Below are 15383 nucleotides of genomic sequence, written 5' to 3'. Positions count from 1 at the left end.
CAAACTACATAGTCAAGGTCTTGCAATAAGTGGCCTTTATTTCAAAATATTTGTCAACATTGAGACAGAAACCAGGTTAAGATGTATATTAAAAATTTGCTTTCACAGTGCCAATGACAGCATGATACGTCCAATCCGTTTTTAGTAGGAGGGGTGACTACAAACCTCTGAATGGTTTGGACTTAAAGCGTGGTCAACGGTAGCCATTGAAAAGGGCGTGTTGATTATCCCTAGTTACTATTGCCGTTGCTTGAAGTCCACTCCGAAACTGAAGTCAACATTGCGCTGAATGTGAAAGACTTAAGTGCATTGTTACTGGATACATTCAACAATGCAAGTTTAGGAGAGGAAAGTGCGCACAGTGCCTTTGACCAGACCTCTACAGATGGGACACTTGCGGAGGGACGGCGCACACTCTTTACACACCACCAGATGGCCACATGGGATGAAAACGATGTTGACCTCTTTGTCCATGCACACTTTGCACGTTCGCTCCTCCTGAAGACGCCGAAGCTGCTCCTCCATTGGGAGTCCCGTCAAATCCTGGCTGGGCGACGTCGCTTCACTAGATTGAGCTAAAAAAAAAAACAGGTATGTGTATATAATATATATATCTGTATATACATGTATGTACGTATATACATATGTATGTATGTACGAATATACATGTGTGTATGTACATGCATACATGTGTGTGTACGTATGTACATGTGTATGTATGTACATGTGTGTGTATGTATGTACATACATGTATGTATGTACATATGTATGTACATACATGTGTATGTATGTACATACATACACATGTATGTACATAATACATGTGTGTGTGTATGTATGTATGTACATACATGTGTGTGTGTGTATGTACATACATACGTGTGTGTGTGTATGTATGTACATACATACATGTGTGTGTGTGTATGTATGTACATACATACATGTGTGTATGTATGTACATACATACATGTGTGTATGTACATACATACATGTGTGTATGTATGTACATACATACGGTGTGTGTGTATGTATGTACATACATACGGTGTGTGTGTATGTATGTATATACGTACATACGCATGCATGTATGTACATGCATGTATGTACATGCATGTATGTACATGCATGTATGTACATGCATGTATGTATGTATGTATGTACATACATGCATGTATGTACATACATGCATGTACGTACATACATGCATGTATGTACATATGTACATACATGCATGTATGTACATACATGCATGTACATGCATGCATGTATGTACATATATGCATGTATGTACATACATGCATGTATGTACATATATGCATGTATGTACATATATGCATGTATGTACATATATGCATGTATGTACATGCATGTGCATACATGCGTGTATGTATGTGCATACATGCGTGTATGTATGTGCATACATGCGTGTATGTATGTGCATACATGCGTGTATGTATGTACATACATGCGTGTATGTATGTACATACATGCGTGTATGTATGTACATACATGCGTGTATGTATGTACATACATGCGTGTATGTATGTATGTACATGTGTGTGTGTATGTATGTACATACATACATGTGTGTGTGTATGTATGTACATACATACATGTGTGTGTGTATGTATGTACATACATACATGTGTGTGTATGTATGTACATACATACATGTGTGTGTGTATGTATGTACATACATACATGTGTGTGTGTATGTATGTACATACATACATGTGTGTGTGTATGTATGTACATACATACATGTGTGTGTGTATGTATGTACATACATACATGTATGTACATACATACATGTATGTATGTACATACATACATGTATGTATGTACATACATACATGTGGTGTGTGTGTGCATGTATGTACATACATGCATGTACATACATACATGCATGTACATACATACATGCATGTACATACATACATGCATGTACATACATACATGCATGTACATACATACATGCATGTACATACATACATGCATGTACATACATGCATGCGTATGTACGTATATACATACGCATGCATGTATGTACATGCATGTATGTACATGCATGTATGTATGTACGTACATGCATGTATGTACATACATGCATGTATGTATGTACATACATGCATGTATATACATGCATGTATGTATGTACATACATGCATGTATGTATGTACATACATGCATGTATGTATGTACATACATGCATGTATGTACATGCATGTATGTACATACATGCATGTATGTACATACATGCATGTATGTACATACATACATGCATGTATGTACATATATGCATGCATGTATGTACATATATGCATGTATGTATGTACATACATGCATGTACATACATGCATGTACATACACGCATGTACGTACATGCATGTATGTACATACATGCATGTATGTATGTACATACATGCATGTATGTACATACATGCATGTATGTATGTACATACATGCATGTATGTATGTATGTACATACATACATGTGTGTGTATGTATGTACATACATACGCATGCATGTATGTACATGCATGTATGTACATGCATGTATGTGCATACATGCGTGTATGTGCATACATGCGTGTATGTGCATACATGCGTGTATGTGCATACATGCGTGTATGTGCATACATGCGTGTATGTGCATACATGCGTGTATGTGCATACATGTGTGTATGTGCATACATGTACGTATGTACATACATGCATGTATGTACACATGTACATACATGCATGCATGTACGTACATATGTACATGCATGTATGTACATATGTACATGCATGTATGTACATATGTACATGCATGTATGTACATATGTACATGCATGTATGTACATATGTACATGCATGTATGTACATATGTACATGCATGTATGTACATATGTACATGCATGTATGTACATATGTACATGCATGTATGTACATATGTACATGCATGTATGTACATATGTACATGCATGTATGTACATATGTACATGCATGTATGTACATATGTACATGCATGTATGTACATATGTACATGCATGTATGTACATATGTACATGCATGTACATACGTACATGCATGCATGTACATACATGCATGCATGTACATACATGCATGCATGTATGTACATACGTACATACATGCATGCATGTACGTACATGCATGCATGTATGCACACACATGCATGTATGTACATACACGCATGTACATACATTTATGTACATGCGTGTATGTGCATACATGCGTGTATGTACATAGATGTACGTATGTACATACATGCATGTATGTACATATGTACATGCATGCATGTCCATGCATGTATGTATGTACATACGTACATACATACATGCATGTATGTACGTATGTACATACATGCATGTATGTACGTATGTACATGCATGCATGTACATGCATGCATGTATGTACATGCATGCATGTATGTACATATGTGCATGCATGTATGTACATATGTACATGCATGTATGTACATATGTACATGCATGCATGTATGTACATGCATGCATGTCTGTACATACATGCGTGTATGTACATGCATGTATGTATGTACATACATGCATGTGTGTACATACGTACATACATGCATGGATGTATGTACATGCATGCATTTATGTATGTACATACATGCATGTATGTATGTGCATGTATGCATGTATGTACATGCATGCATGTATGTACATGCATGTATGTACATACATGCATGTATGTATGTACATGCATGCATGTACATACGTACATACATGCATGTACGTACATGCGTGTATGTACATGCATGTATGTACATGCATGTATGTATGTGCATGCATGTACATACGTACATACATGCATGTATGTACATACATGCATGTATGTATGTACATACATGCATGTGTGTACATACGTACATGCATGTATGTACATACATGCATGTATGTATGTACGTATGTACACACATGCATGTATGTACATACATACATGTATGTATGTACATACATGCATGTATGTATGTACATACATGCATGTATGTATGTACGTATGTACACACATGCATGTATGTACATACATACATGTATGTATGTACATACATGCATGTATGTATGTACATACATGCATGTATGTACATACATGCATGCATGTATGTACATGCATGTATGTACATACATGCATGTATGTATGTACATGCATGCATGTACATGCGTACATACATGCATGTACGTACATGCGTGTATGTACATGCATGTATGTACATGCATGTATGTACATACATACATGCATGTATGTACATGCATGTATGTACATACATACATGCATATATGTACATACATGCATGCATATATGTACATACATGCATGTATGTATGTACATACATGCATGTATGTACATACATGCATGTATGTATGTACATACATGCATGCATGTATGTACATGCATGTATGTACATACATGCATGTATGTATGTACATGCATGCATGTACATACGTACATACATGCATGTACGTACATGCGTGTATGTACATGCATGTATGTACATGCATGTATGTACATACATACATGCATATATGTACATACATGCATGCATATATGTACATACATGCATGTATGTATGTACATACATGCATGTATGTACATACATGCATGTATGTATGTACATACATGCATGTATGTATGTACATACATGTATGTATGTACATACATGCATGTATGTACATACATACATGCATGTATGTACATACATGCATACATGCATGTATGTACATACATGCATGTACATACATGCATACATGCATGTACATACATGCATGTATGTACGTATGTACATGCATGCATGTACATACATACATGCATGTATGTACATACATGCATGTATGTACGTACATACATGCATGTATGTACATACATACATGCATGTATGTACATACATACATACATGCATGTATGTACATACATGCATGTATGTACATACATGCATGTATGTACATACATGCATGTATGTACATACATGCATGTATGTATGTACATACATGCATGTATGTATGTACATACATGCATGTATGTATGTACATACATGCATGTATGTATGTACATACATGCATGTATGTACATACATGCATGTATGTACATACATGCATGTATGTATGTACGTACATGCATGTATGTATGTACATACATGCATGTATGTACATACATGCATGTATGTACATACATGCATGTATGTACATACATGCATGTATGTACATACATGCATGTATGTACATACATGCATGTATGTACATACATGCATACATGCATGTACATACATGCATGTATGTACATACATGTATGTACATACATGCATGTATGTATGTATGTACATACATACATACATGCATGTATGTACATACATGCATGTACATACATGCATGTATGTATGTACGTACATACATGCATGTACATACATGCATACATGCATGTACATACATACATGCATGTATGTACATACATGCATGTACATACATACATGCATGTATGTACGTATATACATGCATGTATGTACGTACATACATGCATGTATGTACGTACATACATGCATGTATGTACGTACATACATGCATGTATGTACATACATGCATGTATGTACATACATGCATGTATGTACATACATGCATGTACATACATACATGCATGTATGTACATACATGCATGTATGTACATACATACATGCATGTATGTACATACATGCATGTATGTACATACATGCATGTATGTACATACATACATGCATGTACGTACATACATGCATGTATGTACATATGTACATACATGCATGTATGTACATACATGCATGTACATGCATGCATGTATGTACATATATGCATGTATGTACATACATGCATGTATGTACATATATGCATGTATGTACATATATGCATGTATGTACATATATGCATGTATGTACATGCATGTGCATACATGCGTGTATGTATGTGCATACATGCGTGTATGTATGTGCATACATGCGTGTATGTATGTGCATACATGCGTGTATGTATGTACATACATGCGTGTATGTATGTACATACATGCGTGTATGTATGTACATACATGCGTGTATGTATGTACGTACATGCGTGTATGTATGTATGTACATGTGTGTGTGTATGTATGTACATACATACATGTGTGTGTGTATGTATGTACATACATACATGTGTGTGTGTATGTATGTACATACATACATGTGTGTGTATGTATGTACATACATACATACATGTGTGTGTGTATGTATGTACATACATACATGTGTGTGTGTATGTATGTACATACATACATGTGTGTGTGTATGTATGTACATACATACATGTGTGTGTGTATGTATGTACATACATACATGTGTGTGTGTATGTATGTACATACATACATGTGTGTGTGTATGTATGTACATACATACATGTATGTATGTACATACATACATGTATGTATGTACATACATACATGTATGTACATACATACATGTATGTATGTACATACATACATGTATGTATGTATGTACATACATACATGTATGTATGTACATACATACATGTGGTGTGTGTGTGCATGTATGTACATACATGCATGTACATACATACATGCATGTACATACATACATGCATGTACATACATACATGCATGTACATACATACATGCATGTACATACATACATGCATGTACATACATACATGCATGTACATACATACATGCATGTACATACATACATGCATGTACATACATACATGCATGTACATACATGCATGCGTATGTACGTATATACATACGCATGCATGTATGTACATGCATGTATGTACATGCATGTATGTATGTACGTACATGCATGTATGTACATACATGCATGTATGTATGTACATACATGCATGTATATACATGCATGTATGTATGTACATACATGCATGTATGTATGTACATACATGCATGTATGTATGTACATACATGCATGTATGTATGTACATACATGCATGTATGTACATACATACATGCATGTATGTACATATATGCATGCATGTATGTACATATATGCATGTATGTATGTACATACATGCATGTACATATACGCATGTACGTACATGCATGTATGTACATACATGCATGTATGTATGTACATACATGCATGTATGTATGTACATACATGCATGTATGTATGTATGTACATACATACATGTGTGTGTATGTATGTACATACATACGCATGCATGTATGTACATGCATGTATGTACATGCATGTATGTGCATACATGCGTGTATGTGCATACATGCGTGTATGTGCATACATGCGTGTATGTGCATACATGCGTGTATGTGCATACATGCGTGTATGTGCATACATGTACGTATGTACATACATGCATGTATGTACATATGTACATGCATGTATGTACATATGTACATGCATGTATGTACATATGTACATGCATGTATGTACATATGTACATGCATGTATGTACATATGTACATGCATGTATGTACATATGTACATGCATGTATGTACATATGTACATGCATGTATGTACATATGTACATGCATGTATGTACATATGTACATGCATGTATGTACATATGTACATGCATGTACATACGTACATGCATGTACATACGTACATGCATGCATGTATGTACATACGTACATGCATGCATGTATGCACACACATGCATGTATGTACATACACGCATGTACATACATTTATGTACATGCGTGTATGTGCATACATGCGTGTATGTACATAGATGTACGTATGTACATACATGCATGTATGTACATATGTACATGCATGCATGTCCATGCGTACATACATGCATGTATGTACATATGTACATGCATGCATGTCCATGCATGTATGTATGTACATACGTACATACATACATGCATGTATGTACGTATGTACATACATGCATGTATGTACGTATGTACATACATGCATGTATGTACGTATGTACATGCATGCATGTACATGCATGCATGTATGTACATATGTGCATGCATGTATGTACATATGTACATGCATGTATGTACATATGTACATGCATGTATGTACATATGTACATGCATGTATGTACATATGTACATGCATGTATGTACATATGTACATGCATGTATGTACATATGTACATGCATGTATGTACATATGTACATGCATGCATGTATGTACATGCATGCATGTCTGTACATGCATGTATGTATGTACATACATGCATGTGTGTACATACGTACATACATGCATGGATGTATGTACATGCATGCATTTATGTATGTACATACATGCATGTATGTATGTGCATGTATGCATGTATGTACATACATGCATGTATGTACATGCATGCATGTATGTACATGCATGTATGTACATACATGCATGTATGTATGTACATGCATGCATGTACATACATACATACATGCATGTACGTACATGCGTGTATGTACATGCATGTATGTATGTGCATGCATGTACATACGTACATACGTACATACATGCATGTGTGTACATACGTACATGCATGTATGTACATACATGCATGTATGTATGTACGTATGTACACACATGCATGTATGTACATACATACATGTATGTACATACATGCATGCATGTATGTACATGCATGTATGTACATACATGCATGTATGTATGTACATGCATGCATGTACATGCGTACATACATGCATGTACGTACATGCGTGTATGTACATGCATGTATGTACATGCATGTATGTACATACATACATGCATATATGTACATACATGCATGCATATATGTACATACATGCATACATGCATGTACATACATGCATGTATGTACGTATGTACATGCATGCATGTACATACATACATGCATGTATGTACATACATGCATGTATGTACATACATACATGCATGTATGTACATACATACATGCATGTATGTACATACATGCATGTATGTACATACATGCATGTATGTACATACATGCATGTATGTACATACATGCATGTATGTACATACATGCATGTATGTATGTACATACATGCATGTATGTATGTACGTACATGCATGTATGTATGTACGTACATGCATGTATGTACGTACATGCATGTATGTACATACATGCATGTATGTACATACATGCATGTATGTACATACATGTATGTATGTACGTACATGCATGTATGTACGTACATGCATGTATGTACATACATGCATGTATGTACATACATGCATGTATGTACATACATGCATGTATGTACATACATGCATGTATGTACATACATGCATGTATGTATGTATGTATGTACATACATGCATGTATGTATGTACATACATGCATGTACATACATGCATACATGCATGTACATACATGCATGTATGTACATACATGTATGTACATACATGCATGTATGTATGTATGTACATACATACATACATGCATGTATGTACATACATGCATGTACATACATGCATGTATGTATGTACGTACATACATGCATGTACATACATGCATACATGCATGTACATACATACATGCATGTATGTACATACATGCATGTACATACATACATGCATGTATGTACATACATGCATGTATGTACGTATATACATGCATGTATGTACGTACATACATGCATGTATGTACGTACATACATGCATGTATGTACGTACATACATGCATGTATGTACATACATACATGCATGTACGTACATACATGCATGTATGTACGTACATACATGCATGTATGTACATACATACATGCATGTATGTACATACATGCATGTATGTACATACATGCATGTATGTACATACATGCATGTATGTACATACATGCATGTATGTACGTACATACATGCATGTATGTACGTACATACATGCATGTATGTACATACATGCATGTATGTACATACATGCATGTATGTACATACATGCATGTATGTACATACATGTATGTACATACATGCATGTATGTATGTATGTACATACATACATACATGCATGTATGTACATACATGTATGTACATATGTACATGCATGTATGTACATGCATACATGCATGTATGTACATACATGCATGTATGTACATACATGCATGTATGTATGTACATACATGCATGTATGTATGTACATACATGCATGTATGTATGTACATACATGCATGTATGTATGTACATACATGCATGTATGTATGTACATACATGCATGTATGTATGTACATACATGCATGTATGTATGTATGTACATACATGCATGCATGTATGTATGTACGTACATACATGCATGTATGTACGTACATACATGCATGTATGCATGTATGTACGTACGTACATGCATGTATGTACGTACGTACATGCATGTATGTACGTACGTACATGCATGTATGTACATGCATGTATGTACGTACGTACATGCATGTATGTACATGCATGTATGTACATGCATGTATGTACATGCATGTACATGCATGTACATGCATGTACGTACATGCATGTACGTACATGCATGTATGTACATACATGCATGTATGTACGTACATGCGTGTATGTACATGTATGTACATACACGCATGTACGTATGTACATACACGCATGTATGTACATACACGCATGTATGTACATACACGCATGTATGTATATGCATGTATGTATGTACATACATGCATGTATGTACATGCATGCATGTATGTACATACATGCATGTATGTATGTACATACATGCATGTACGTACATGCATGTATGTACATACATACATACATGCATGTATGTACATACATGCATGTATGTATGTACATACATACATGTACGTACATACATGCATGTACATACATGCATGCATGTATGTACATACATGCATGCATGTATGTACATACATACATGCATGTACATACATACATACAGAAGTATAGAGACTGTGTCGTTTACCCATGAGCTCTCTCAGCAGATGCACGTCATTTTTTTGGATCCAGTTGCGGAAAACTTCAGCAGCCGCGTTGCCCTTGCTGAGGACCAGCTCGATAAGACGAGCTGTCTGCTGTTGTGCCGATGTCTGCACCTGTAGGCTGCTGTATTCCTCAGCGCCTAAGTCACATTATAAATACAAAAACTTCAGTTATTGGGGTGAATAATTAAAAAGGTGTTGTTTTAAAATGTACCCTTTAATGGACAGTAGTCATTTCTTCAAATGTTAGCTGAGCAGCTTGTTATGCACTTAGCAAAAAAGGGAAATTGCCATTGGTTTTCAACACTAATGTTGGATGTCAAGTGGCTGGCTGCATGTTTGAGACCCCTGTCGATATATAGAGCTCAGTGAGTCAGTGACAAGTGCTGAGTGTTTACATACTGAGCACATTTTGCTCCCTGAGGTGTTCCAAGACGGGCTCGACGGTCTTGAGCTGCTGCACCAGAGCCACCTGATGTCGCTTGACAAACGTAAAGCCGTCTGGAAGAGGGAACAGAACACAGTCAAGGCGCGGTCTTTCGAGCGGTGGTCTCAACTGGACGTACCCGATGCCATGGCCTCGGCCAACATTTCACGCTCCTCCTCCCTCTTCTGATCCTCGGCACTGAGCAGGTCCGAGACGAGCTCCTGGACGGTGCGGTAGTTCTCGCCGCCGCTGAGGATCTTGCTCTGGACAGTCTGCTTTACAAGGCTCCGCTCGAACCCCATCTCCAAAGCTGACTTGATGACCGGCGTGTTCATCATCACCGCGTCTTCGCAACGTTCGTCACCAGGACCCAGGTGCAACACTGGGGAAAAGACACACGCATACAAAATATTTCATTTGTTTCCTTGGGGAGCTAAAATAAAACAATCCTTATGAAAAAAATGAGCCTTTGTTTTTTTTAGATTAGTGTCAAAAACAAAACAATTTTCTTTTTAAACCCTTGATGTGTTTTATATTTATATATATTTATATATATATATATATATATATATATATATATATATATATATACACACACATACATACACACACATATATACACATGTATGTATATATGCGTGTAAACATATATATTCATGTGTATATACATACATATATGCATACACAGATACACCCTTACTTACTAATAATACCTTAAAAAAACATTTTTGAAACAATATCCTTATAACAACATTTAACTCCAACTCACCAGGTGGATCCACAAACTCTCTGGAGCTGCTATCTCCATTTGTCAAAAGCTTTTGGGAAAAAAAATAAACAATGATCATTACCATTTTTATGAATAAATTTGGACCAAGGTGCCATTTTTTGCCCATTGCTAAACAAACCTGTTCAAAGAGTCGCGGGAAGCGGGCCTGAATCTGTTGCACAAATTCTTGTCCTTTCTCTTGCAACAAATACTCACACCTGATACCAAGAAGAAATAAACAAGTGAAGTAATGTCTTACACGGCATTCACTGAGTATGGTATGACTCCTGTTACCGTGGAAACCATTTGGCATGTTCCACCCAGGGATCGTCTCCCGACTCCCACCAGCGCAAACCTCCGTCGCAGCAGAAGCACTTCACGTCGTCGTTCCGTCCTTAACAAACACAAAAAAATGAATAATAATGATAATAGACTCCATTTGATATGAGGTCCTCCTATAGAAAAGGCGAGGCAAACTCACTGACCGACGTAGTAGAAGCCAGCCTTGGAGAGCTGCTCGGGTCTGACGGGGATACGCGAGGGCCAGATGACGAACGTGAGCAGGCGCTCGTCGTTGTCCCGCATGGACGGGTTGGACACGTTGGCCAGGGCGACGGTGGACGACGCTGGCTGCGACGAAGAAGGGGCGGGCGCAGGTCCTGGCAACGACACGTTGTCGCTACGGTCGCCGCGCACCATCCGGCAGTTGGGGTAGTGGCGCTGGTGTTCCGACGCCGCGCGGTCGCCCGGCTCCCACTTACTCAGCTGGAATCGGATTGCACGTTAGTCGTGCCGCAACACAAAGGGCATGCGTACGTGAGGCGCACCTGTCCGCCGCAACTGAAGCAGGCCACGTGGTCGCCGAGCCCCAGGAAGTAGAAGCCGGCCTTGGCCAGCTCGGCGGGCGCGATGATGGATGGCGACCACGCGTGGAAGGAGTCCAGGCGGTCCTGTTCGCGCCGCATAGCCGGGTTATGGCAGGTGGGCCTCTGGTGGGACGCGTCCTCCACGCCACGGGAGTTCAGCGGGCTGGAAGGAGGCGGCGGCCCGGAGAAGCCCGTCGGCGGGAACCCCGCCGGCTCCTCGTTGGCAGAGTTGGCGGGCGCGGGGCCCGGAAGCTGAATTTGGAAGAGGGCGTCGCGACGGTCAACGTCAAAAGTCTCTCTTTTGACGGGGGCTGGGCGTGGCTTAACTGGGACGGCGGGGGCCGCGCGGAGTGGCGAGAATGCCGAGTGGGAGGACGACAGCAGGTTGGCGGCGGAAGGCAGGGTCTGCACGAAGGGGCACGACGGCGACAGCTGCCGGTGCTTCTCCGCCGGGCAGTCGCTCGGCAGCCAGCCTTCGGCCGCCACGTTGCAGCGGAAGCACTGCACGCGGTCGCCGGCGCCCGTGTAGAACCAGCCAGCACGCGCCAGGCTGCGCTCACTCACGGCAGGCGACGGGAAGTGAGCGAAGGTGGAGATGCGGAACAGCTCTGAGAAGAAGAAAAAAAGGACAATTATTACTGTTATTTGTTGTGTTGTTGACATTTTGACAAAACTATGACAACAACACTGTGATTTTGTGACATTTTAGTAGTTAAACAGTCAATTAAAATATTGCCCGCTATTGACAATGATAAGTATTAATCATATTTTATTAGTAATTTTGGACGTAAAATGCAAAACTAAGAACATTTCATATAAAGTGCTCATATTGTATAAACCAGATATTGATATATATTGAAATATTGACGTATGTTATGTCTACCTGATGAGTTATCATACTGCAGGTCAGGTGGGGCACCGTTGCGACACAGTGCCATCAGAAACGTGTTGTTCTTGAGTTCAATGTGAGTTTCCATGTTTTTGTGTGAGGGGGAAGAAGACGCCCCTTGATAAGGGGAGATGTTTGAGAGGCCTCACTTTCACAAGCGCGCCCACGCACACAAAACGTGTCTACAGTGAAAAGGAAACTTAAGGAATGAACGTCAAACAGTCATTCTCAAAATGAAACCACTTACAAATAAATATTTAAACAGTGGGGGAAATGCCAAATCAGTCAGGAGCCACACAAAATGAAACATTTTTTTTAAACTGTACAACATAAATTAGGTTGGGTTTTTTGGGACTACTATGCATTTCTTTGCATTATAAGTATTAGATTTTAACTTGACAAATGTTTTTTTTTCTTTCGCACCCCACATAACTCATTGACTGCCATTGGCGGTAATAGACACCCAATCCTTTTTGACCTAGAATGACTGGAAGCAACCGAATGATGGCTGCCAGCCTTCCCAGTCAAAAAAGATTGGAGCCCTATCTCCATCAATGGCAGTCAATTAGTGATGGCACTTTTTTTCATTTTAAAGGGAAAAAAAAAAATTGTGACATGACTGATTTTTAATGACAACCGTGCTCATGGAACGAATTAAATTAAAACAGACTCACACAAACACACATGCATACATAAATACACGCATACATACACATCTCAAACCCCTCCCCTCCCTAAGGGCATCTCCTTTGTGGGGGTCTAGCCCTCCATGATGGAAAAAATAAGGAGTTAGAAAATGGAACAATCAATGATGAAAGAAAAGGATGAAAGGCTGGTCCTTTTGTCTCAACAGCGCCTAAAAAAGGAGACAGAAAAAAAATCTTAGTGTATCTCCAATATATGTATTCTATTATACGTGTATATTCTTTAAAAAGAATCTGGCCAAAGTTTTACAACAATTGCTTTGAAGAATATTGGCTGTACAATGGTTTTAGTGAAAAATCAGTTCCTCTTTCATTAAATTGAAAACCGAAGGAAAATGACAGCTTGTGTTCATATTATCGCACTAGAAACAGACGTTTAACAAGATCAAATAAACATCATTTGAAAATCATATTTACATTCAATGCAATTATCCTCATATTACAACCTTGTCCCTGTTTAATCGGGGATAAACAATCTTTTGAGGCAAATTTAAAGAACACATCATTACCGCTAAGGTGATCACTAAAAAATGTACAAACGAAAAAACTCACGTTGGTCGAAAAGCGATAGATTCCGGATTGCTTGCGAACGATCCCGGGATTTATCTACAAGCAACGCCTTTTAAGCGACATACTATGCATAGTTTGGTTTTTGTAAAATGAGGAAACGAAACACTCACCCCAAAACAATTTAATGACTCAGATAGTGGTGGAAAGTCCCTCGTAGAACGACAGCAGCTAGCTAGCATTACCAGCTACTTCCGGCCCTTTCTTCTTCTTCTTTGGATTACGGCAGATTCGACACTA

The 15383-nt window shown here is 38.2% G+C and overlaps 1 protein-coding gene across 2 annotated transcripts; it reads right to left on the bottom strand.

The window, feature by feature from the left end:
- Positions 1-20: 20 nt before the first annotated feature.
- Positions 21-14216, bottom strand: birc2 (baculoviral IAP repeat containing 2). 2 transcript variants are annotated; one of them, XM_077591781.1, is made up of 11 exons: positions 13867-14216; positions 13311-13591; positions 12945-13235; positions 12603-12882; positions 12412-12511; positions 12257-12335; positions 12118-12166; positions 11488-11730; positions 11324-11422; positions 10906-11061; positions 21-575 (listed from the first exon to the last, which is right to left on the bottom strand). In XM_077591781.1, exons 1-11 carry the CDS (start codon positions 13958-13960, stop codon positions 340-342), a joined length of 1908 nt encoding a protein of 635 aa, XP_077447907.1. In that variant the 5' UTR covers positions 13961-14216; the 3' UTR covers positions 21-339. The 2 variants fall into 2 exon arrangements, with proteins under 2 accessions (XP_077447907.1, XP_077447906.1); XM_077591780.1 differs by having other exon boundaries at positions 12945-13591.
- Between the last annotated feature and the right edge of the window lie 1167 nt (positions 14217-15383).

This window comes from Stigmatopora argus, chromosome 22, assembly GCF_051989625.1.
Source record: "Stigmatopora argus isolate UIUO_Sarg chromosome 22, RoL_Sarg_1.0, whole genome shotgun sequence".
Lineage (NCBI taxonomy): Eukaryota > Metazoa > Chordata > Actinopteri > Syngnathiformes > Syngnathidae > Stigmatopora > Stigmatopora argus.
This window is presented reverse-complemented; position numbering and strand designations above follow the sequence as displayed.

Bases quoted from the DNA above. Each gene is read 5' to 3' on its own strand.
- birc2 (XM_077591780.1), bottom strand. From the start codon at position 13,960: ATGGAAACTCACATTGAACTCAAGAACAACACGTTTCTGATGGCACTG. The intron at 13,592-13,866 runs GTAGACATAACA...TCTTCTTCTCAG, and splicing joins GCAGTATGATAACTCATCAG to AGCTGTTCCGCATCTCCACC. The intron at 11,062-11,323 runs GTATGTAAACAC...AATGTGACTTAG, and splicing joins CAGGGAGCAAAATGTGCTCA to GCGCTGAGGAATACAGCAGC.